This window comes from Cyprinodon tularosa, unplaced genomic scaffold, assembly GCF_016077235.1.
Source record: "Cyprinodon tularosa strain WSP-4 unplaced genomic scaffold, ASM1607723v1 ctg328, whole genome shotgun sequence".
NCBI lineage: Eukaryota > Metazoa > Chordata > Actinopteri > Cyprinodontiformes > Cyprinodontidae > Cyprinodon > Cyprinodon tularosa.
In genome coordinates, this window is record NW_024039039.1 from 75479 (window position 1) to 100355 (window position 24877).

Sequence of the window (24877 nt, forward strand, 5' to 3'; positions counted from 1 at the left end):
GACACTCGTTGCTTTAGCATTTTTGGGCTCTAAATATGAAGTGTAGGTGAAACAGATGCTACTCAAAGGTTTTAGATTTTACTTTTCAAAAACTTTCAAGTGTAACGCGTAACTGGAGCGGGATGCTGCTATTATTACAGTGTGAGAAGAACAGACTAGAAGTCCCCAAAATAATTTAATAAAGTGGTATTAAACCCACAGACCTTAGTTTTCGGCTTAGCACCTAAATACATCACAGACTTGCTATCAGTGCATCAACCCTCCAGACCACTCAGGTCTTCTGGCTCCAGCCTGCTCTGCATACCTAGAACCAGAACTAAACATGGAGAAGCAGCATTTAGTTCCTATGCTCCACTTATCTGGAACAAACTTCCAGAAAACTTTAAAAGTGTGGAAAGCCTGAGTTTCTTTAAATCAAGACTAAAAACACATTTGTTTAGGATTGCCTTCAACTGTTCTAGTTAAACAGTTCAACTGAAACATTTTTTTCCTTAGTCCAACTGTTTTTAATATTCTTTTTTGTTTCTGCATTTTTTTTTTATTTAATTTTATTATTAATTTTTTTCCTACTTGCTTTGATTCTGTTTTATCTCTCTGTATTTTAATCATGTAAAGCACTTTGCATTGTCTTTGCACTGAATTGTGCTATACAAATAAATTTCCCTTGCCTTGCCTAGTTTTAAAATTCTCACCCACCAATGTTAGGGTTAGGTTCAGCCCTCAGTTGACGGGATAAACCAGCGGCTTTAAGTTAGGTTTAGGTTTTCTTTTTTTAGATTTTTTCTTGAACCTCCATAAAACATCTGAAGAAGATTATTTTAAGTTATGACAATTAAATTAACTTCTCAAAACTGTGGAAACTTTGAACTATGTTCTCTGCAGTTAAAAAATGTTTTTCTTTGCTTTGGTCTGTCACAGAAAATCCCATCAAAATACATAAAGTTAATGGTGTTAATGTGAAAAGTTTCAAGTGGGGTCACAATTTTTAAAGGCAGAATAAGTATTAATATAAAATACTGTTGATAAGTGAGACTGCTTGAACTTCACGTCATCCTGTCCCTTTCTGTACCGTCTGTTTTTATTCTACTTTAGTTGACTTTAACTTCAGCTGAATTTCCCTTCACATGAGAGCACCAGCTAAAATATTTCAGATCAATTCACACCGTTATTCCAAGAGTTTGTCATAATCTGCGGCATTAAGTGAGAAATATTCCGAAATAGCTTTTGTTGTGTGGCTTTAATTGTTTAAATTATAAAACCAGTTCTCCTTCCTTTGTAAACACAAACATTTTTATCCACTAACCAAGAACAGATATACTGCTGTCGTCATGATCCAGTGGTTATTCTTAACTTCATGGTTTCTCCCATTTTTCCATCACCGCAGAACGAGACGGAGAAGCTGCAGAGCCAGCTGGCCAGCGTACGAAGTCAGCAGAGCAGAGAGGCTGAGAAGCATCAGCTGCTGGTTAACAGCCTCAATGAGCAGCTCAGAGGGTAAGATGCTGCCAACGTCTCAACTTCCTGCCATAAAATAATATAACTGCTTTCCATACAGCATAAAATGGATGGATACATTTTCTCAGCTTTGTAGTTTAAATGAGAGAAAAAGCTATGACATATATGAATGTTTCCATTTTAATTATTCCTAATGCTGCTAAAATGAACTAAAATCAGATTATGTTTCACAACAATATTTACTTTATTAGTTTTTACCGTTAGGTTCTTTACTCCATTTCATGTGTTTTTCTTCTTTCCTCTGCAGGCTGACGGACACCCAGGAGAGCCTGGAAAGCTCCCTCATTGAGAAGGAGAGCACCTTGGCCCAAACCTCCGAAAAACTGGAGCTCATCAGCAGCCTGAGAGAAACGCTGAGCCAGAAGGAGATCCAGATCAAAAAGCTTTGCGACAAGCTCCTTCAGACCGAGCACAGCGTAAGAGTTGCAGCTTCTCTGTCCTTTCAGGAAGCCACGCTCCTCAGCTTTCAACATTCATGTTTGCATCTCCTCTTACAGCTGGAAGCCGTGACCAAGAGGTGCAGCAGTGCAGAGAAGCAATGCTCTGAGCTGAGAACAGAGGCTGCAGATCTGCTGCAGAAGCAGAGTGTGCTGAAGGAGAAGGTGGGTCCATCAAACTTGTACATTAGGCTCCCCTCATACAGACCTGTTCAAAGTTTGCAGCTGCATCATTTCAAACCTGGAAATCCCGAAAAAATATTGATCTATTCAGATGGAAATCTGCAAACTTGGTCTCCTCTAACATCTCAGAGCTGGAGCCTAGAGATAGAGCCATCTTCTTTGACCACCTATGTAGATAAACTTCTCTCTGCAGCTCAACTCACAGGTTGATCTGCAGGAGTTTGTTCTGGAGTTTGAGAAACAAATAAAGGAAGAAGGATTTGGGGTCTTCTGGTTTGGGTAATCCTCCTAGAAGACCAAAGATGCGTTTTTTTAGTTTCCTAGCAGGAACCCCCACATTTCCAGCTTATGCTTTAAAATTATTTACTTTATTTCATCCTAAATTGCGATTTGATTTAGTTTTTTCCTTCCCCACAGATACACACATTTGGCTGCAGTGTTTCCTTGTTTTCTCCAGGCCTCTAATGCTCTTGTTTCCACACTCCACTGACATGGAGGAAGTGCCTATATCTGCTCTGTGCTCTGGCTGCAACTCTCTCTTCCTTTCTGTGTGGCAGCAAATTCACATTAACCTTAATGCCTTGCCTAAAGGGCTGCAGTCAGAAAGTTAATGTGTCCTGCTTTCAGCCTTTTTTAAATCCATTAATCATCCAGTCTCTAACTTCAAATAGTTTATGATCAGTTTTCTAACAAGGTTACCAGGGAAAATAAGAGGAGAAACAAGCCCACAGCATCATAAGTCCTCCACTGTGTTTTTTTTTCTTCTTCATAATAGTTTTTGTTTCTCTGTGTTTTGTGATAAGTTGTCCCAGACAACCAGATGGACTGTGGAGAGAAGCCATTGGTTGCTATGGAGATGCTTTAAGCTGGAGGATAAAGTCATTTGTCTCATTTCCAACTAATTTTAACTTTTTATTCACTTCTCTGCCTGTAAATATTTATAAAGTGACACGAGGAGCTAGCCTCGTGAGACCATCCTGATCTCGCGAGCTTTAAAGGTTTCACTAGCAGATCAGTCTGGAGACTCTCCGTTAAAGAAAATTTGGAGCAGTTCACCAAACGAACGTCCAATCAGCGTTGGCTTTGAGGCGGGTTGAGGTGTGACTCAACGAGAAGCGCAACAGTTCAGTCTAAAGAACATGGCGGCTTCAGCCGATGAAACTAGCGTTAGCGTGGCTATCGTGCAAGTTTTATCGGAATTACAGAGTATTTCTTCACTGAAAGAAGAGCAAAACACTGCTCTGGAGGCTTTTCTCAGAGGAAAAGATGTTTTTGCTCTTCTCCCGACTGGTTTCGGCAAGAGTTTGATCGATCAATTGGCTCCTCTTCGTCGTCGCTCTGTTGGTACGTCATATGCTTCGTTGATCTGATTGGTTTATTTGGCCCGTCTATCACCAACATAGGCTCCGCATATCCATCTGGAAACCTTCCGTTGAAGTAATTTTGGGAAGGGGCGAAAATACTGGTTAGCTGATTGGCCTATGTTGGTGATAGACGGGCCAAATAAACCAATCAGATCAATGAAGCATATGACATAAGAGAGCGACGACGAAAACACAACCACAAGCCAGGCTACTCTTGCCGAAACCAGTCGGGAGAAGAGCAAAAACATCTTTTCCTCTGAGAAAAGCCTCCAGAGCAGTGTTTTGCTCTTCTTTCAGTGACGAAACACTCTGTAATTCCGATAAAACTTGCTCGATAGCCACGCTAACGCTAGTTCCATCGGCTGAAGCCGCCATGTTCTGTAGACTGAACTGTCGCGCTTCTAATTGCGTCACACCTCAAACCGCCTCAAAGCCAACGCTGATTGGACATTCGTTTGGTGAACGGCTCCAAATTTTCCAAAGTGAAGCCTTGAAAGCTCGCTAATCAGGATGGTCTCACGAGGCTAGTATGGAAGTGCTTAGCCAAATGTTTCGTACCTCGGCATACATTGGCTAAATCGTCAAGGTATGACAGAGCAATCCACTTAGAGCAGTAATTAAAGTAAGATTGTAAAAAATATATAAACATTAAGATAAAAATCTTTTTGTTTGTCAATCTGATCTATCCAGAACTCCTCAAGTGGAAAAGTTTTAGTTTCAGCTGGTTTAACTTTGCAAAAAGTCTTCTTAAAGGAACATTTGGCTATCTGAGTATTAATCGGTTAATTGAAAAATAATTAATTGATTTGCAAACCAGTCGTTAGCTGCAGCCTTAGAAATGGTGAAAACTGATTTTTTTTTCCCCCTTCTCTTTATCTTTAGGCACAGAAACAAGAGGTCACCATAGAAACGCTGCAAACGGAGCTGGACCAGACGGGTGAGGAGCTGGACAAGCTAAACAGCGCCCACTTGGAGGAGCGTGCTCAGCTCATCCACGACCTCCAGAGCCGCGAGCGGGAAATAGATGGTCTGAAGGATGTTCTGTCGGAAAAGGACAGAGAGATATCCAGCATGGCCGGAAACATGGCAGAGTACGCCGAGCAGGTGGGCGTTCTCAAGCAGGAGATCAAACTGAAAGAGGAGAGCCTGATCCAGCTGGAGAACGCTCTGAGCAAGGCGCAGCGGGAGGCCGCTGTCATCAGAGACTCGCAGAACTCCGACCAGCAAAGCCTGAACGGCAAAATCACAGATCTGGTCGAGAAGCTGAAGGATGCCGAGACGGAGCTGCAGAAAACCAAGGAGGAAGGAGAGTCTGCAGCGGCCGAGGTGAAGCGCCTGCTGAAGCAGGTCGACGACGATAAGAAAACCATCCAGGAACTTCGAGGGGAGATCCAGAAACAGACATCAGGTCACAGAAATCATCTTTCTGAATGTGAAACTCACATCTCCTCCCTGAAGGAGCAGCTCACGCTCTCAGCACAAAAGCTCCAGGAGTCAGAGGAGAGGATCCTGCAGCTTCAGGGCAAAACCACCATGGGAGAAAAGCTACAGCAGGAACTAGAGGATAAGGAACAGATGCACCAACGGGAGCTCAAATCCTTTAAAAAAGAGCAAAACAAACTTTTAGCTCAGGTGGAAAAATACGACAACCAAGTTCAGGAGTTGGCTGCTAAGTTAGAGGAGAGCGAAGAGCAGATTAAACGGAAACTGGAAGCCATAGGATCTCTGGAAGACCAAATAAGGGCGTCAGATAAACAGGTGGAAGATGAAAGGAAGACATTCGTCTCTGAGAAGGAGAGGCTGAACATTGAGCTTAAAAACAGATCTGAGAGCATCTCTGGACTACAGAAGGCCCTAAATGACACAGAAACCCAAAAGCAGGAGCTGGAGGTCAAACTCAAAGGTCTGAATGAAGAGTTGGAGCTTCAGAAGTGTCAAAGAGACGAGCTCCATGAACGCCTCGCGTCTGCTCTGCAACTTAACGGCAGTCTGGAGGAGCAGGTTCAGTCTGTCACCGAACAGAGACACAAGCTCCAGCTGGAAGTAAACGAACACATCAAAAGCCTTTCTGACGTTACAGCAGAGAGAGATTCTCTGCAAACCAAAGTATCCGCAATGGAGACGCAGCTGTCAGAGAGTAACGCAATCATCCAGGGGCTGCAAAGAGAAAAGGAGGATTTAAACAGAGTTATCGAGCAAAGCACGCACTCCAACTCAGAGATCCTGCTGGAAAAAACTAACGAATGCAGCCGCCTGCTGCAGGTACTTAGGGAAAAGGAGGAGGAGGTCACCCGGATGAAGCTGGAAGTGGAGGGAAAGGAGCGGGCCACCGCTGAGCTTCAGGAAAGAATTAAAGCGCAGCAAAATCTGCAGATGGAGCTCGAAGAGACAATGGCTCTGCTCCGAGAACAAGAATCCAGCCTGAGGTCGGCGCTGATGGAGAAGGACACGATGCTGAAACAGAGAGAAGAAGAAAGCTCCAAACTACAGACTGAAATCCAAATGGAGAAAAACGAAGGATCCCGACTGAACGAAGAGCTCTGCGAGTCGAGGCGACGACTCGAAGAGCAGGAAGACGTGTGTCAAACTCACAAAGACCAACTGAACGAAAGAAACGAAGCTGTTAAGTCTCTGAGCCAGCAAATCCACGTCTTCGAAGAAAACACCAGAAAACTGGAGTCGGAGGCTGAGGCGAGGAGAACTGAGCTGGATGCATTAAACTCCAGTCTCCAGGCGCTCACCGAGGAAAAGCAGAGCCTTCAGGTTGCTTGTGAAGCCAAAGAAAAGGAGCTTCACCTGCAGAGACAGGCCGCCTCTGAGCTAACAGAAAAGCTAGAAGCTTCTGCTGAGCAGAACTCCAAGATGGCGGCTGAGATCGCTGGTCTGACGGACAACAATCAAAGATTACAAGAGGAGTTAGAAAAAAACAGTAGATCTGTTTCTGATCTAACAGCTGAGAAAAATTCCCTGGAGGAGAAAACCTCCAGCCTGCAGAACCAGATCGCAGACAATCAGACGATAATCAGGGATCTGACCAAGGAGAAGGAGGAGCTGACCAAGATCCTGAAAGAAAGCGAACAATCAAGCTCTGCAGGTCTGCTGGAGAAGACTAACCAATGCGCTCTCCTATCCAAAGCACTCCAAGAGAAGGAAGACGTCCTCCAGAGTTTACAGGAACAGCTTGATCAGCTGAAGCACCTGGAGGACACGGTCAGTGAGCAGAGATCACAGCTGGAAGCTCAGCAGAACCAGCTGCTGCAGCTTCAGGACACCGTATCCATGCTTCAGGAGCAGGGAGCCGTCCTGAAGTCAGCGCTGATGGAGAAAGATGTCATGCTGAACCAGAAAGCCATGCTGCAAGAAGAAGTAGAGTCGCTCAGGAGAGAAACCTCTGAGGTCAAACAGCATCTGGAGCAGACGCAGCTGGCGTTGGACGAAATCACGCAGGAGTTCCAGAGTCAGAAAGACGAGCTGCAGAATCGAAACCAGTCAGTTTTTTCACTCAGCACCGAGCTTGGCGCCATGAACGAGAGCGCTGCAGAGATGGAGGCCGAGATTTCAACCTTAAAAGCTTCGGTGCAGAAACTCTCTGCAGAGAATCAACAGCTGCTGCAGGAGGAGCTGCAGAGCAAGACTGAGCTGACCGACCTTAGAGACAACATCCAGGCCCTGACCGACCAGAACGGCAGGCTGAAGACTGAGCTCCAGAAAATGGTGAGCGAGCTGTCTGCATCACAGCTGCTCATCAGCAGCCTGAGAGAGGAAATCTCTGACAGAGACAACCAGCTCAGAGACGGACGCTCACAGACAGAGGAGATGAAGTTGACCCTGCAGGAGAAGGAGGAGAAGCTGGGAGACCTGGAAGCTTGCATCCAGCAGATCAATGAGCAGCTGAAGCAGAGCAAAGATCACAACGCCGAGTTACAAAAACAGCTTTCAGAGCTGGAGGATACGGCTGCCGAACTCAGAGCTCAGGTTCAGAGTCTGACCTCAGAGTCCAGCGTATTAAAGACCGCCTTGGAGAAAAAGGAGCTTTCCAGCCTGGAGTATCAGACTCATTCTTCTGCCGCCGTGGAAAATCTCAGTTCCCATCTGCAGGCCAAGGAATCCGAGTGCGAGAACCTCAAAGAAAGGGTTTCACACCTGGAGGAATCCCTCTCTAAGCTCAGCAGCTCCGTGCAGGTCCAGGCCTCGGAGGCGGAACGTCTCCGCAAGGCTGTGGAAGAAAAGGAGGCTGCTCTCCTGGAGCAATCCAAGGCTGTGGTGGAAGCTAAGAGGAGAGCGGACGAAGCCTCGCTCTTCAAATCTCAGTTCATGGAGAGCACGGAGATGGCGTCTCAGCTGCAGAGTCAGATCGAGCTGCTGTCCGCTGAGTCTGAAACCCTGAAAAGATCTGCTGAGGAGACCCAGAGCGCTTTCAGCAACCTGCAGGAGAAATACGCTGTGAACCTAGAAGAGCTCCAGGATGTAAGAAAGAGCCTCTCTGAAAGGACGGAGGAGGTGTCCAAACTTAGAAGACAGCTAGATGAATCCGGCAGAGAACACGAGGTTTCAAAGAGCACCATAGAAACCCTGAGAAACCAGGTGTCTGAAATCAGGGACAAACTGGACAGAATCGAAGCTCTGAACTCCAGCCTGTCCCAAGAAAAAGACAAAGCTTTAGAATCGCATCAAGCCAGAGTAAATCAGCTGACGGTCGAAATAGAACGACTAAAATCCCAACATCTTCAGGTGGCGGGACAGATGAGCGCACTGACAGAGAACCTGGAGCAGAGAGAAATGGCTCTCCACGCCATAAACAACCAGTACGGCGCTCAGGCCCAACAGCTGCTCTCCCAAGTTCAAAGATTGGAAGAGAACAACAGGAGTCTGAGCGAGGAGCTGCGCCTGGCCAAGGAGGAGCACCGCAGGCTGCAGGGAGAAGTTGGAAAAGTCAAGGCAGAGAAGGAGGAGCTGGAGCAGAACCGTCATCAGGAGCTGCAGCAAAAGATGTTGGAGATGGAGAGCCTTCAAACCCAGGTTAGTGCCAAAGATAGAGAGGTGTCTGAGTTAAAACAAAACGTACAAAAAGTAGAGCAGATTCTGCAGGATTCAGAGAGAGAGTGGCTGTCGCTGCTGGACAGGGAGAAGCAGGACAAGATTCAGCTGGCAGAACAGTTAGAAAGGCTCCAAAATGAAATGAGATCTAAAGATGTTAAAGTTAATGCTTTGAAAGAGGACTTGGACAGTTTGCAGGAGAAACTAGCAGAGGCTTTGGCTGCAGTCATGCAAAGCTCTGAGCAGCTGAGCGCCAAAGAGCTGGAGGCCGCAGAGACCAGAGTCCAGCTGGAGGGGCTGTTAGCATCCGTCCAGAAAAAGGAGGATGAGAACCAGTGCTTGCAGCGCTCTTTAGCAGCTGCTAAAGTTGAGCTACGGAGAATTGTTACAAGAGCTGAAGCTGAAAGAGATTCATCAGGTGGATCCGCTGAAGTAAATGAAGAAAAGTCGACTTTACAAGAATTAATAAAGCAGGTAGAAGAGAGCCATGATGCTGAGATCAGTGCCTTAAAAATGGACGTGGCAGAATCTTCTGCACAGCTGCAGAAAGAAAGGAGCAACGACGAAGAAGAAAAGGAAACTCTAGAGAACATCCAGGCTCAGCTTAATGCAGAAGTACAGAAACACACATTGTTGCTGAGAGCAAGAGATGAACAGATCGGCTGCCTGAGCCTCCAGATCAGGCAGCAGAAGGAGCTGCTCTCTTCTCTGAGTCAGCAGTTGAAGGATAAAGACGCCTCCATCGCTCAGGTTATCGAGTCTGCCTCAAACGAGAGGCTGAAGCTGGTTGAGGAGGTTGGTTCCCTCTCAGCACAGCTGGAGAACATGGAGCACGCTCAGACAGAGATGTCTTTGCAGCTACAGGAACGGCTCTCAAGCTTTCAAAAAGAGAACTCGGAGAAGCTTCAGCTCGCAAAGGAAGCCGAGGATCTGCGCAAAGAGAAGGAGGCTCTGAAGAAGAAGCTGCAGGCCGCTCTGGTCGTAAGAAAAGATCTGCTGAAAAAGATGGAAGACTACAAGCGGCAACAGGAAGAAGGAGAGAAGAATAAAATGTTTGTTTTGCAGGAAAAGTTGGATGAAATGAAACAAACATATGAAAAACAGATTTCTGTTCTTAAGGCAGAGAGTGAAAGAACTGCAGAGCAACTAAAGTCTGAACAGCAAACCTTACAGAATATGTTGATGGAAAAAGAGGCACGCTTGTGTGAGACTTTACAAAAAGTCGGTGAGAAAACCTCTGAGATTGAGGAGCTTCAGTCCAGAGCGGATGACTTCGAACAAGACAGGAACCATTTGAGACAGAAACTAGAAGAGCTTCAAAATGAAATGAAGGCCTGCAACGATGAGCTGAAGGACAAGTCTTCCTCCCACACTGCAGATCTAGAGAAGGAGCTGGAGCAGACGAAGTTAGAAAAATTAGCTATGCAGAAAAAAGCTCAGGCTGCTCTGCTGGCACGCAAAGAAACGCTAAAGAAAGCTCAAGAAAACGAGAAGAAACTGACTCAAGAACTATCTGAGCTGAAGGAAGAGCATGAGGTTCTCTTAGAGCGACACCGGCTGCAAACGGATGAGCTGGAGAAGCTGCATAAAACCTCTGCTTCGTATCAAGATGACATGAACTCCTTAAGGCAGCTTGTCGAGGAGAAGAATAGATCCCTGCAAGACATCGAGGCGTCTCTGCAAACAGAGCTGGAAGCTGTCAGGTCCAGATATGAGAGCATGGAGGAAAGAGAAGCTGCTTTAAAATCCACTTTGCAGATTGTGCAAAATAACCTGGAGAAAGCCCAGGCAGAACAGAAAACCCGTGAGGTGGAAAGATGTCAAGTTAGCCAACAGGAGCAGCAGGTGTTAGCAGAGAAAAGTGTGAACTTAGAAGCCCAGCTCAGAGAAGAAAGGCGTGCAAACGAGGAAAAACTTCACATGTTGATGAAGGAAAGAGACGCCGCTTTAGAGCAAAGCAGTCAGCTGAGAGCAGAACTCGATGAAGCGGTTTCGCAGAAATCTTCAGAGTATTTAACCGTCCAAAAAACGTTAATGGAAACTGAGCAAGAAAAAAATGTTCTGAAAGAAGAAGCTGAAAATGCCAAGCTAAATTTCATCCAACTCAAGGAAGAACTGAATTTGTTGAAGCAGGAAAAAGAAAACTTTGATAGATGCATCAGTGTGCTCCGAGATGAGATGGCCTCACTGAAGGAGCAGAAAGGAAAGGAGCAGCTTCCAGAGGAGGAAGATGAGGGTAATAAAGACCATCTTAGTTCTCCTGGCGGTGGTTTGGAAACCTTTGAAGGGAAATTGAAGGAGAAAGACGAAACTCTGTCAGCTTTCCAGGCTCAAGTTTCTGAAAAAGATCAACTTATTGCTTCGCTTGAGCTCCAGTTACAGCAGCAAATGAAAATGCATGAGCTCACTGTGGAAAAGATGAGAACCGAAGCTGAGGGGTTTCAGAAATCTCATGACGATAACACCAAGATGAAGGATCTGGATAACCAAGCCAAACTTTTAGCCAGAAAACTTCAAGCAGCTTTAGTGTCCAGGAAAGATCTCATGAAGGAAAACACTTCACTGAAGGAAGAAGTTGAAAAGTTGTCTGCTAATCAGGAAGCTAAGGAAGCAGAGTTCCTGGACCTGAAAGCATCCCTGTCCAAGGTGAACCAACAGAATGTGGAGCTGGAAGGTTCTGCCTTATCTGCCATGAAAGAGCGGGATGCTCTGGCCGCACAGGTGGATCGCATCCTGAACGACAACCACAGCCTCTCTGCAGCCTGCGACAGTTTGAAGCTAACCATCGAAAGCATCACGCAGCAGAAACAGGCCTTCTCCTGCCAGCTCGAGTCGCTCAAGGACTCCCAAACCGAGGAGCTGTCAAAGTGGAAGTCAAAGCACGCCGAGCTGAAGCAAGAGTACGAATCTCTGCTACAAGCCTATGAAAACGTGAGCAGTGAAATGGACAAGATGAGGGAACTGTTGGAGGGAGCCAAGAGAGAGCGGCAGGAGGTCCTGAGAAGAATGCATGAAGAGGAGACTCAAAAGGAGGTCCTTGAAAAGAAAGCCCGGGAGGCGCAGGAGGAAAACGAGAGCATTAAAGAGAGGATGCAGAAATTTTCTAAAGAGAAACGCCAGAAGATTGAGAAGCTGGAGGAAGAGAATCAGAATCTTCTAAAACAAATCTCAGAGCTTGACGGAAGCCATAAAATCACAGAGGGCGAACTGAGAGACAAAAACCAGCAGCTGGAGGCCGAACTTTCCGAACGGAGAGAGAAACTTGCAGAGATTCAGGCGGAAAACATCTGCCTGGCAGATAGACTTGAGGCAGCGACTTGTTCTTTTGAGGAGAAGCTCTTTGAGTCCGACACAAATGTAAACAACATGCAGTTAAAATTAGACGAGGCTCTCAGTTTGAATAATTCACTGACGGCTCAGATCGAAGCACAAAAAACAGAACTGAGCGCACAGCTGGAAGTAAGCAATCTGTTACAGAAGGAGAAGACCGATCTATCTGAAAGACTGAAAGCAGTTCAGAAAGATCTGGAGCTGGAGTTGGCAAAGAAAGACGAGCAGATTAAAGAGCTCAGGGGCATCATCGACAGGCACAGCCAAGAGGCCATCAGTCTTAGCGAAAAGGTGAGAATCCTGGAGGATGACAAGTCACTTCTGCAGGAGGAGCTCGAGAACACCCAGGAGATTTCAGACCAAGTGAAAAATGAAAACGAGTACCTGGAAACGGTGATCCTGAAGAATTCACAAAGAATCGATGAGCTGACGGAATCTGTAAGCGTCCTGCAAACTCAGAACGCTCAGCTGAGCACTCAGCTCGCAGCGAGCAGTGAGATGGGCGACCAGATCCGGCGGGAAAAAGAACAGGAGCAGCTCAAGCTAGTTCGAGAGTTTGAGGAAAAACTCAAGACCGCCCAGAGGGGAAGTGACGGCTCAAAGAACGTGAAGAAGGAACTGCAAGAGCTGCTAAAAGAAAAGCATCAGGAGATAAATCAGCTCCAGCAGAACTGCATCAGATACCAAGAAGTGATTTTAGATCTGGAAAGCTCTCTGAAGAGCTCGCAGTCAACTTGTGAACATTTGGAGAAGGAGCTGAAGAAGAACTCAGAGAAGATGTCGGCATCTGGGGAGAGAAGTGTGCGCCTTGAATCAGAGGTGGTAAAGATCAGAAAACTCCACCAGGAGGCAGAGAAAAAGATCACAAGTGTTGAGTCTGAAAGGGACCAGCTGGCTTTTCAGCTATCAAAGCATGTTAAAGAGATGGAGGAAAGCAAATCATCCCAAAACACAGAAGAAACAAGGAGACAGAATCAGCTACAACAACAACTGGGCGAGCTGAAGAATGTCAGGGAGAAAGAAAGAGAACGACTGGATGAACTTCTCAAGGAGCTGGACTCTAAAGATCTCCAGATAAACACTCTGAGGAGAGCGGCTGAGACCAGTGAAGCTAAGCTTTCTGCTTTGACATCCACTCCACATGGAGCTGAGACCTCCAAACTTTGGGATGATTTATACCAGAAGAGCCTTCATCAGAAAGACAACCAACTGCTGGAACAAGGCTCGACCATCACAAGGACCCTGGAGGAACTCCGGAGGAAAGAGAAGGAGCTGAACGAACTTCAAGTAGCTAAAGTCAGATTGGAAAGGACACTAAATGAGTATTCGGTTGCTTCTGCTGCTCATCAGCGACAGATGTTCATCATAAGCGCAACCAACGCTGAACTGAGTGAGAATTCGGAGCTTGTGACTCTTCAAGTGAAGGAGCTGGCCGGGCAAGTGGAAAACTTAAAGCAAGAGAAAAACGGTCTGACCCAACGGCTCGCTGACAGAGAAGATGAGCTGTCCCAGCTGCTGCCTCGCCTAGAGCAGCTGGAGAAGCTAAACGCCGACACAGAAGCTCAGCTGCAAAGTTTACAGGCCGAACGGGACAAAAGTCAAGCAGACTTTGAGAAGCAGCAGGGCATTTCCCTCCAACTGAAGACTCTCCTTCAGGGCAAAGATGCAGAGATCTCCTCCCTGCTTTCCTGCAAAGATGGCCAGATGTCCGGCTATCTGGAGCAACTCCAGGCTAATTATCGCAGCCAGGCGTCCGTTTACGAGGACAGGCTCACGTCTTCGCGCTATCAACGGGAGAAGCTAGACAAAGAGATGAGAGCACTGCAAACTAAGGTCAAAAGTCTGGAAATTCAAGTGAGTCGATCGGTTCAAGAAAAGGAACAGATGGAGTCCAAGATCGAGTCCTTCAAGAACTCAATGGTTTCCTTACAGAGTGAATGTGATCGACTGATGTCTGAAAACAGACTACTGGAGGCAAAGAGTCAGCTGGGCTTGAAAGATAAAGAAGGATCCCTCAATGGCGAGGGCACTGCAAGCAAAGGCTTTAAGCATGAAATCAGGAAGCTGCTACATCAGATGGATGATCTAAACTCGGAGAACGCCATGCTCAGGGCTCAACTGGTGCGCTACAGAGAGGATTTAAATCAGGTGCTGTCACTCAAAGACAACCAAGCGAAGGTTCTGCTTCAAAAACAGCAGGACGTAATCAAAAATCTAGAAATCCAAACAGCTGCTACCGAAAAGCAGCTCAGAGAGTCTCAGCTTGAACTGCAAGATAAAGAAGAAGAAAGTACTGCACTTAAAGTGGAGAATGATGAACTTAAGGGTAAAGTTTCCAAATTGGAAGCTGAAAGAGGGACAACCAATGAGGGGAGAGTAATCATCAATTTACAGGATGCAGTGGCAGCCAAGGCGTCTGAATGCAACGACCTCCAGCAGAAGGTACTCTCCCAGAAATTAATATTCGATGAGCTCAAAAGCAGAATGCAACAGTTGGAAAGTGAGACGGAGAAAAAGCTTACTGAAGCTGAGGACAAATATAACAATGAGCTGGACGCCTTTGAGCGGGAGGTGGAGCTGATGAGAAACGAGCGTGAGACGGCAGATCAAAGAGTAGCTGAACTCTCCAAAGAACTTCTTGATCTGGAGCAGCAGCTTACAGAAGAAAAATCCCAAAGCAAAGACCTGAAGGCTCAGAATGAATCTCTGTGCAAAGCCATGGCTGCTCTGCAGAACGACCGAGATCAGCTGATCGAGGACTTCAAGACTCTCAGGAACAGGTACGACGAAGAACTCCGACAGAGTCAAGTGGCCTTAAATAGGGTTGAGCGCAGTCTGCAGGACGCATCTTCTGACCTGGCCGGATTTGCTAAAGAGAGAGACGTTCTCATTCTCAAATTAAAAGCTATGGAGAGCAAAGATGCACATGGAGAACTGAGCAAGTTGTTGGATGAACTCTCGAAGGGCCTGTCTGAGAAGGAACGAGAGCTGAAAAAGGCGGTTCTTGAAAACAACGCCTACAGCAGACAGCTGTCCGCATTCTCCAGATCCATGGCAAGTCTGCAGGATGATCGTGACAGGCTGATGGAAGAGCTGGCCGGAGCCAAAAGAGTGGCTGAATCAAAGCCAGGGTCCGGTCCAGAGGTGGTTCATACCCGGAAGATGGAAAAAGAAAAAATCGTCAGAGCCCTTGAAGATGAAAATGATGGACTGGTAAGTGGAGCCTTCAACTTGATACTGTTTGGCTGCTGGCTGACTGCGAGAAGTCTGTTGATAAGATGTTGGTTGACTACTTGGTTAGTTTTGATTGGCTGTTGGTTTTCTTTTTGTTGGCTTTTGGTTTTCTTTTTGTTGGCTTTTGGTTTTCTTTTAGTTGGCTGTTGATAGCTGTTGGTTTTCTGTTGATTGGCTACTAATGGCTGTTGTTTTTCTTGTAGTTGGCTGTTGGTTTTCTTTTAGTTGGCTTTTGGTTTTCTTTTAGTTGGCTGTTGATAGCTGTTGGCTTTCCGTTGATTGGCTGCTAATGGCTGTTGGTTTTCTTTTAGTTGGCTGTCAGCTTTCCGTTGATTGGCTGTTAATTTTCCTCTTATTTATCATTTGTATCTGTAGATCATTTGGGCCGACTGTCGTTTTGTTGATTGGCTGTTTGGGTTTTTTTAGGTGATTAGCTTTCGGTTTTCCTCTGATTAACTGTTTTTTCTTTTGTTAATTTTTCTATATAATTTGTGTTGAAAATCAATAGAAAAATCAGCTTCCAAGCAGTTGGTTTTCTGTTGATTTGCTCATTTCAGTTTAGCAGCTTGCTGCATGTCAGATGGTTGACTGTTTTCCTGTATAGATTGTTTTAATAATTGTTTTGAATTGCTTAGTTTCTTTTTTTGTTTAATTTTGTGTTTAGCTATAAATCTGTTTCTCCAAAACTGCATAGAATATTATTAACAGCTTATTTTCTACCACAGATGAGAACAAAAACGGATGAGGTCCACCAAACTGCTCGCAGTGAAGTCGGCAGCTTCCTGGAAAACTCAGCAGATCTGAGGTAACAGCTCTACTGAACATGCAAGAAAATCCAGTTTTATACCTTAGCTTGAACATGTTTAGAGTGTTTCCATTTTATTTTTGTGTTTAGAGAGCAAATCTCCAAACTCCACATAACTACAAACTTCTGTGACTTTTTCTTACATTAGTTAGCTGATGTAAATTAGATTGTCATTAAATTCTATACAATTGTTTTTCTATAGCGCCAATTCAGAACACATTATCTCACTTTAAAGATCAGTCAATCAGACAGAATAGCGGAAAAACAGTAGAGCAAAAGCCTTAGCTCCATGACAATATAAGAGCCTGTGGCTGTAAAGTGATACGTTCTTTCAGGTCACATGACCTGGTCAATGATGGTGCATCTTCTCCCATCTTAAATTAGTCTGTATTTCAAGAGCGTAGTGTTGTAGCATTGATGGTGTCAAGTGCTGTATATTGGCCCGAGGAATCATTTAAAATAACTCATATGCATAATTTTTTTAGGCCACAAAGTCCGCGGTGTGTCTTTAAGTAAAAACTTTTCTGTTAACCCTTTGCACTTGTCTCTAATCACCTTTTCCACTGACGGGGCCTTTTAGTTTTTTACTGACTCTGTGTGAAATGTTTTGAGCCAGTTCCTCATATTAAGAATACATTTATTTTCTGTCTAGATCTGAAGCTGAGAGGAAGGAACCTCTGGCCATTAAAGTAAGCTGCTTTTATAACATTTTTAAACTTTTATCTGTTTCTGAGTGCTTTCTTTTCTCTATTTTTATTTCTTCCTTTAAAATATTCAGACTATTTTCAAGTCTTCTTGATCCGTAGTCTTCTGTTGTTTCAGGACACATTTTAGCCTGACTGAAATTCCCAAAATATGAATTAAGAAAAAAAATATATCTTTTTTAATCTAGTTGTTTCCATCCATGCAGAAAGAACAAGCTGTGCTGGCCGGTCAGAGTAATCAGCAGGACACAGTGAGTCGATTAGAGGCTGAGAAGATGCAGCTTTACAGCGACCTGCAGCGCTGCGTTTATGACATCCAGCAACGGGACCAGTACTTCCAGCAACTCAACACCAAGGTATGAAACAGTTCAGCTCCTCTGGAGGAGGATTACAGCTTATATTAAACCTATGCTGGATATTCTGTTCACTCATCTTCATCCCCAATCTTCCTCTCTGCAGCTGCAGCAGGTGTTGGAGGAGAAAGCTGCTGTAGCAGGTCAGCTGAGGGCCGTTTCCCAAACGCTCCGGGAAACTCAGAACCGCTGCCACTGGCTGGAGAGCCAAATCCAAGGCCAGGTAAAATTGCTCAAAGGGTCCTGGATGTTTCAACTCTATCAACAATCATCTTTCAATCAAATTTTTTCGGTCATAGCATCTTGATTCATATGTCGGAGCTAATATACTCAGCAGTAGAAATAAGAAATAAAAATCATTTCCTTTCCCATTGAGTTCCGTCCCAGTGTTCACGGGGATGGACGTCTGTGTCTTCGGCAGGCGTAGAGCTGACAGAACTGGCAGCGTTGCAAGGAAATGGCTCAAACATGTACGGCTGGAAGCCTTCTACACCAAACCAAGCTTCTGCCGCCCTGGCGTCCTCTTCCACAACATCTTCGTCCCCGCTTTCCTCCTCTAAATAAAAAATGAATGACGGAGGAGACTCATCCACGACCTCCAACACTAAACTCTCCTCCTCTTGCATGTTTCCGCTGTCCACAGCGTTCCTTGACAGTGTCGTTTCTAAGTCACCTATTTAGTGCTACTTGGTCCCAATGGAATTTCCCATTGGAAACCTACTAGTACTAAGTTGCTAACTGGTTAGCTAGATGCTTCCGACAAACCAGCCACAACCAACCCTGCTTGCGAACCTTCCGCCACAATAATCCCCTTGATAAACGACCAATCACATTCACTTCATTCACTCGTGTAAATTCGGGCATCACTCGGGAGAATTCGAAAATGCATATTTAGAGGAGAAAATGTTTAAAAGGCTCTGGCCACAACCAGAGGTGTGTCTGTTGACTGATGTCTCATTAAAGCCACGTGTTTGCATACAGCAGGGCTCGGCCTACACTGAAGTGGCTCCTGGAGCTCCACAGGAGAGGAGCAACAACTCCACGGTCCGCGAGGCCGCCGAAGCCAGCCAGCTCCGAGAAAGGTGACGAGATAAGGTCTTGTTTTTTTTCTCCTTATTTCATTCTGTAAAACCATTAAATTATGATGGTGTCTGTGTGTGAAGGCTGCTGGAGGTGGAGCTGATTTTAGCTGACGAACGAGCGAGAAGAGAGACGCTTGAAGAGGCTCTGCGGCTGGCTGAAGACAGAGCTAAGAGGTGAGTCTCTTACTGATTTCCCATGGACACAGGGTTTAAAACCTGCTGCAATAAGCTTTACGATCTGTTTGTGTGGAGCAGTGCTGGATCCGGCCTATCCAGAGACAATCAGAGGGACTTCAGCATCGAGATGGAGGCAGAGGAGGAGTGGGAAGCTCTCAGCCTCAACCCAAATCAGCCTCTAATAACACGGAAGGTAAATAACTGTCAGTTTTGGGTTATGAACATTTCTCTAGTTTATTGCTGATTGAATAAATTCCAAGCAGACATCTGAGTCAACAGGACTCTGACTAATAACATCATATTCACAATCAGAGGTGACAAAGGTATTGGGTACTGTTTAAAACACTTTTGTAGAAGTTAGAGAATCAACTTAGGTTTTTACTCCAGTAAAGATGCCAGTAAAGATGTAAAAGTAACATTTTAAAAAACTGCTTAAAGTATAAAAGTAGAAGTAATGCAGGGACATTTTTAAGGCCAGAAGCTTTACTGCATTACCCTATTAAAGGAACATTTGTCTAAAAGTCATCATGTTAATCCTTCAGTCCTTCATTTGATAATTTAGGCAAAGATTTGCTAAAAAAAACTACTTTACTATTGTTTGTTGATTAATATTCTCACAACATTCCTACAAACATTAAAATAAAAAAAAAATGTTTCTGTGTTCCATATTTATTTTGGTGGGTGTTTTAGTTTTTGAGCAGCTGAGCACAGCCAACTGTTTGTGGAAATCTATGGTTATTGATCCAGTTTGAGCTCAGCATTGCCCCCTACTGGCTGCAAGTCAGACAGAAGACTTTAATCTAAAACTTTCAGGTATAAAAATAATACAGCAATAAACTATTTGTTGTTTGACATTAACCTCATAAAATGATATAAAGTTTAGTTGAAGCCTGAACTGATTTCTTTTGGCATCCTGGCTTATATAGAAATAAAAAATTAAAAAGGAATAGGAAATAAATACACATTTACTTGCCAGAGCACTGTATTATATGACCACTGGGCTTGCCCTACACAGGTGGCTCCTCAGCCTCTTGTTTCTTTTCTGTTTCCAGTTTGGCACTGGTCTGGTGTGGACTGCCACACATTAGAGTGCAGCTAATAAAAAGCTAAGTTAGCACATGTTAGCATACCCTGAATTAATTGTAGGACTGGATTTATGGGTTTATTCTGGACTAAGAGATTAAATTCTGCTCCTTTTGATCTGGTTAAGGAAAGGCAAGGTGAATTTATTTGTATTGCACAATTCAGTACAAAGATAATGCAAAGTGCTTTCCATGATTAAACTTAGGAAAATAAAACAGAATGAAAGCAAGTAGGAAAAGAAAATAATAGAAAAATAAAAAATGTTAAGTTTTTTATCAAAGAAAAACCAGCGAATGCATCCAGTCAGCAGGTTTAATGGAGTCTCTCCTGATGAGGAGGCAGAGACTGTGGATACTGGCGTTATTGGCCTGCATTGACTATGTCTCTCACATTAAGCATCTAATATAAACCATAGAACCAGCCAGAAACGTTTCTTAGAACAGCAAACGTCTTCTTTGTGTCCTTTTAAATGTTGTGCTAATGGATGGTTTTGTCCCCCCACGCCCCTCCCCTCAGGTGAAAGGTGGTATGGTGGCGTGCCGTCGGTGGCTGAGAGGGCGGAGCCTCTACTTCTCCAGGCTGCTGACCAGTCGCGCTCGCTCTCGATATTTCTTCCTGGCCTACCTGCTCACCATCCATGTTTTGGTCCTGATGTGCCTCACCGGGGCCTGGTAGTGGAGTCCCTCAGGGTTGGTCCACAGGTTCAAACGTTTCTGTGATAAAACACTAAAAGCTGCAGAGTTACAGAAGCCGGAGCTTCTCCTCCTGCAGACCACGGAACTCACTGATCTTTACATTCAGACAGAGGCGGGAGGGATTATTGTTATTAAGTTACTTTCTGTTGAGTTTGAATATCTTTTTATTTCCAAGTAGACACTACTTCAGAATGTCAATCTAAAAGAAGCCTTTTATCGTTGTTTTTGGTTTCTAACCTTTTATTTATCAGAATACGGAGCTGGATTGTTGCTTGGTTTTAGTTTTATATTTCCTAGAGACCAGAAGGACTAATCCGCTCTCCAATAACACTACTGAACATCTCTGTTTCCGTTGCCTTCCTGGGCGAACACCCACAAACCCCCCCGCCTGCTGCTGCACCAGCCCTGCCTGATCTCATAAGTTGCACATTGACCAATCGTAATGCTGACTTCTAACTATGCACTGATGGAAGCTGACGAGCAAAGCCAAAGGGTTTCAGCAGAGAAACCGCATCCACGTTTAAGTCAAAGGACGATGATGATGATGAAGAAATAACCTTAATATAAACTCTTTCATCGATGTGTGCCATTCAGAGCCGTATTTAAGATCCTCCTGTATTTATGTGTATCAGAACCTGGGCTGTACATGATGTGTTCATGTGTGTATATTTCCTCTGTAAATCTGCGGTTTCCTGACAGTCGAAGAGCCTCCGCTGCTTCCAGCTCCTGAACTGATCCGGGTTTAGGGTAAAGCTGCGGTTCTGGTACGTTGCTGTAATTACTTGTATAAAAGCTTGTGGTTCCACCGTAAGACGAGGAACCGAATGTATTTAAAAAGTGAAACTACTGAAAAAAATGTTCAGATGATGTATTTTCTTTACTGCCTCTATTTTTCTGAGTTAGCGACGCCTTACTGAGATACAGAGGCTCAACTTTGTGCAATAAAGTTTCAGAGGTGAGATTTTTTTCTGCTCATCTTTCACCATCTCAGACAGAAACTAATAAAACTCAGCGATGATCTCAGTTCACATCGATTTGTTTATCTGCTTCTGGCTTAAAACCACCAGGGGTTGAATGTTTAATATATAATGAAAAGTCATCTGGATCTTTTTAATATAATTTATGTTTCTGTAGCATTCAGGTCTGATGTCTGGAAGGAGGTTGGTTCTGTGTCTTCTGAACCTTTTTATTAATCCTTATTTAGCAGAGGGAGCGAATGAGGACTGACTGACGGCCTAAAGATCCTCTACTTCACAGGCAGAAGAGTTTTCCTTAAATTAGACCATCTAGACCTTTTTGGGTGGAAAATTCCACCTAAAATCCCTTTTCAGTCTAGATCTGTTCGGTCTACTTTAAAACAAGCACAGTTGGTTTGATTTGGTTTCTTATTGAAAGCTCATCTGAGCTCCGGTTCATCAAAGGAGGGGTGTAGCTGTTATCACAAATAACCTGATCTTAAAACTTTTAGTATATGTATATTATTTGTATATTATTTGTCTCATCTACTGCTGAGTTTGAGTCCAGCGGCTGCATCCTCTCAGGGGCTAGATTCATGGGCCGATTACGTCATAGCGTGGCGCCGAGGCCTGTGTGGATTGGAAGACTTCTTGTTATGCGGCCGACAAAAGCATCCTCCTTTTTTTTAATAAAATTTTCCAGATGAATGTACAAAAATTTACATAAAAGTACAAATCCCAACCCTTCTCCTACCCTCCTAAAACAGCACATCATAGAACACTTGCACAGTCAAGACAACATGACAAGAACACCTTACATTGATCCAAAGCATTCCACAAGCATGTAAGGAAAGGAAAGTTATACAGGGTATTAAGCAGTGACGAGTCAGTCGTAATCACTTTTTCATTGAAGGAATTTTAGGACAGGGTCCCATATTTTCTCAAACACATCGCCCTTATCTTCTTTATAATGTCTCAGTCTTTCCAGATGCAGAGTATTTGCTAGTTCTCCCAACCACAAATCAAATGTGGGCACAGAGTCTTTCTTCCAAAATCTCAAAATCAATCTTTTAGCAATCACCGTACCAAACAAGACAGCCATTTTCTCACTTTTAGTGGCTGGTTGCAAAGCGCTGGAGATCCCGATGATGGCAATAAGAGGGTCTGGATCCCAGCTTTTTCCGAAAGCTGCTGGAAAAAAAATAAAAAAATTTCTTCCAGAATGAGGGAAGCTGAACACATGACCAGAAGGAGTGCGTCAGGTTACCAATAGCAACCCGACAGCGATTACAAATCGGAGACACACTAGGAAAGAAAGTGCTCAGTTTCTCCCTTGAATAATGGAGCCTCTGTATAGTTTTGAACTGTATGAGATTATGTCTGACATTGACTGAACAATATTGAATACTTTTCAAACCCTCCTCCCACAGATCTTCAGATAACTGTTGCCCCAACTCATCCTCCTATGCCTGTTTAATCCTGGTTGTGTCTACACATATATTGTTAAAATCTTATAAAAGTGAGACAGCCCCCCGACTGACAGGATCAAATTTATTTATTTCCTCTAGGGTTTCATGTTTTGTTAAAGTTCCAAAATCCGATAAATTTTTCCTAACATAGTCCCGTACCTGCAGATAACGGAAAAAAATCGACGGGGGAAGATTATACTCAGAACGTAACTGTGCAAAAGATGCAAAAGTTCCATTAAAAAAGCATTCTTCTTTTTAACCGTGTTGAGGGCAGTTCCAGTGTATCCTACGTAGCCTCGGTTATCCCAGGATTCATTGCGAGTCCAAGCAAGCCTGCTTCTCCGTGCTCAGAGGAAAAAAAAGGAAATGGCGCCGAACAGTGATCAATATTGGAAGTGCATTTTAATGCAAGTATGTGAACAGTTCCGTCTGAAATTAATGAAAATAGTTGTTTTAAATAGCTGTGTTAATGGCGTTGGCTGACATTTAAGCTCAGATTCCAATATCTCTGCAGTTTGGGGACAATAAATCTGATATCGGAGACGACGGTACTGCTGCTGAAGCTCCTCAGAAACGTTATTAGCATCTAGAACAGTAGTGAGAAGTTCGGCATCCATTCTTTGCTTTGCGTGTCAAGGATGCAGCCTCTGAAATCAAACTCACCCCACCTCTCCTCTTTGTTTTCTGCACTATGCCACTAAATGGAGCGACTTGATGCTATAGCGCCCCCCAACGAGCAGCTGTTGTAACTGTAATACTATAACCATCTATACCAAGCAGCTTGATTCACATCTTATGAAGATGCTCAAACAGTCACAACTTGGATGTTTATGTTTGTGATGGTAGACAGAAGAAGCTGCGTCACTGCAGTTCCTCATACATCACCACACACAGTGCATGACTGGAGGCAGATCTTGGGTCGTGATGCTCTTTGCCTGCAATGAAAATGCGATCCTTTAAAGCAGTGGTCTCCAGCCCTGGTCCTCAAGATCTACTGTCCTACAGATTTTAGATGCATCCCTGCTTCAACACAGCTGAATCAAATGAATGGCTTGAGAAGGTAATCAATCATCAGGGATGCATCTAAAATCTGTAGGACAGTAGATCTTGAGGACCAGGGTTGGAGACCACTGCTTTAAAGTCTGTGTTGGCAGCTTTAGTGCTTCGTAACGTGTATATAGCTGGTGTTAGTTTGGGTTTATGGTTACGGATGCGTTAGTGATGGCTTTACACTGAAGTTCATGTAAAAACTAGAGAGACTGGGAAAAACATTCCTGCTGCAGCTTCTCATACAACCTGCTGCATCCGGCTCACTTTAAACATGAGCTTCAGTTTCATGCCATCGCCATGACGTCACCTATGGGTGGGATGGAGAACAGAGACGAGCTGAGGAACTGCCCATTCTGCTTTTCTCTCTACACCATCGAACAGGTAAGTTTACCTGAAGTAACACCGATGTCATCTTTCATAAAAAAAAATACTGTTTCAAAGTGTTCAAATATTTCTCTGTTGGACTTTAAAACATGAATAGATTTAAACTTGAAAGGTTAACATGTTCAGTGATGAAAAAAAAATCCTTCAGCAGCTTTATTCTATTTACAGATCCGAAAGACGACTCAAAGGAAAGTTTAGATCATAACTGTATCTCCTACTCTTTAGGTTAAAAGACTCTTCAATTTTATTTCACTGTTTGAAATAGAATTTATAGATTTTAAAAGTTAATTGCTATACCAGGACTTTTTAATGCTTCATGTCATGTGCATATTTAGCCACAAGAGGGCAGCGTCTGCCAGGGTCCAGCTGCAGAATTATTGCATAATTGTTCTCCTGATCTGTCTCCTCTAAGCTCTCTGCTGCTCATAGGTTTTTTTCACAAGTGTTTCAATTTTTTTCCAGTTGTTTCAGCAGCAGGAAGTGATCACTAATTTATTCCCTTCGAGTCGAGGCTTTAAAGTTCTAAATCATTAATGAAGAAGTTCCCTTTTCTTTCTTTTCAAGCCTGGATCTCATCTCATTCAACATGACGTCCTGTTTGAGGTGGAGCTGAGGAGCTGGGTGGCCTTTCCTCAGGCTAACTGCTTCTTTCTGCTTCTGTTCTTCAGCCTCCGATCAGATTTGAATTATATCTCTGTTTCATCCTAAGCACTGAAAGCCCACATTGCAGGAGATTATCCTCCTGATTGTACTGCTGATTGGGATGAATCATGCAGATCTGAAAGAAGTGAGCCCTGCTGTTTCACTGCAACCTGAAGTCACCTAGTTTTGGATTCCCAGGCCTGCAATGGAAGCCGCTCAGACTTGGTTCTAATAAAAGAAGGAAATCTGCATGATGGTTTGCTCTGGTAGCCCTTCAGCTCCCTGAAAGTGCTCCTACAGTTGATGGTGACCCAGTTGCCTCCAGCAACGGCGAAAAAGAAGAGGAGTAGGAGAAAAAACATGTGGGAAACTGCTAT

At 44.2% G+C, this 24877-nt stretch overlaps 1 protein-coding gene across 4 annotated transcripts in view; it reads left to right on the plus strand.

The window, feature by feature from the left end:
• LOC119788855 (golgin subfamily B member 1-like) overlaps window positions 1–21025 on the plus strand; it is a 44016-nt gene extending 22991 nt beyond the window's left edge. For 3 of the 4 annotated variants that reach the window (XM_038293520.1, XM_038293518.1, XM_038293523.1), the window contains exons 18-29: window positions 1385–1494; window positions 1763–1931; window positions 2013–2117; window positions 4382–15079; window positions 15826–15905; window positions 16558–16594; window positions 16816–16965; window positions 17069–17185; window positions 17944–18044; window positions 18126–18218; window positions 18300–18414; window positions 19821–21025. In XM_038293520.1, coding sequence (XP_038149448.1) covers window positions 1385–1494; window positions 1763–1931; window positions 2013–2117; window positions 4382–15079; window positions 15826–15905; window positions 16558–16594; window positions 16816–16965; window positions 17069–17185; window positions 17944–18044; window positions 18126–18218; window positions 18300–18414; window positions 19821–19979 — 11934 coding nt within the window. In that variant the 3' untranslated portion in view covers window positions 19980–21025. The remainder of the gene's footprint in view (window positions 1–1384; window positions 1495–1762; window positions 1932–2012; window positions 2118–4381; window positions 15080–15825; window positions 15906–16557; window positions 16595–16815; window positions 16966–17068; window positions 17186–17943; window positions 18045–18125; window positions 18219–18299; window positions 18415–19820) is intronic. The other variant, XM_038293519.1, reaches the window with a different exon arrangement.
• The last annotated feature ends 3852 nt before the right edge of the window (window positions 21026–24877 follow it).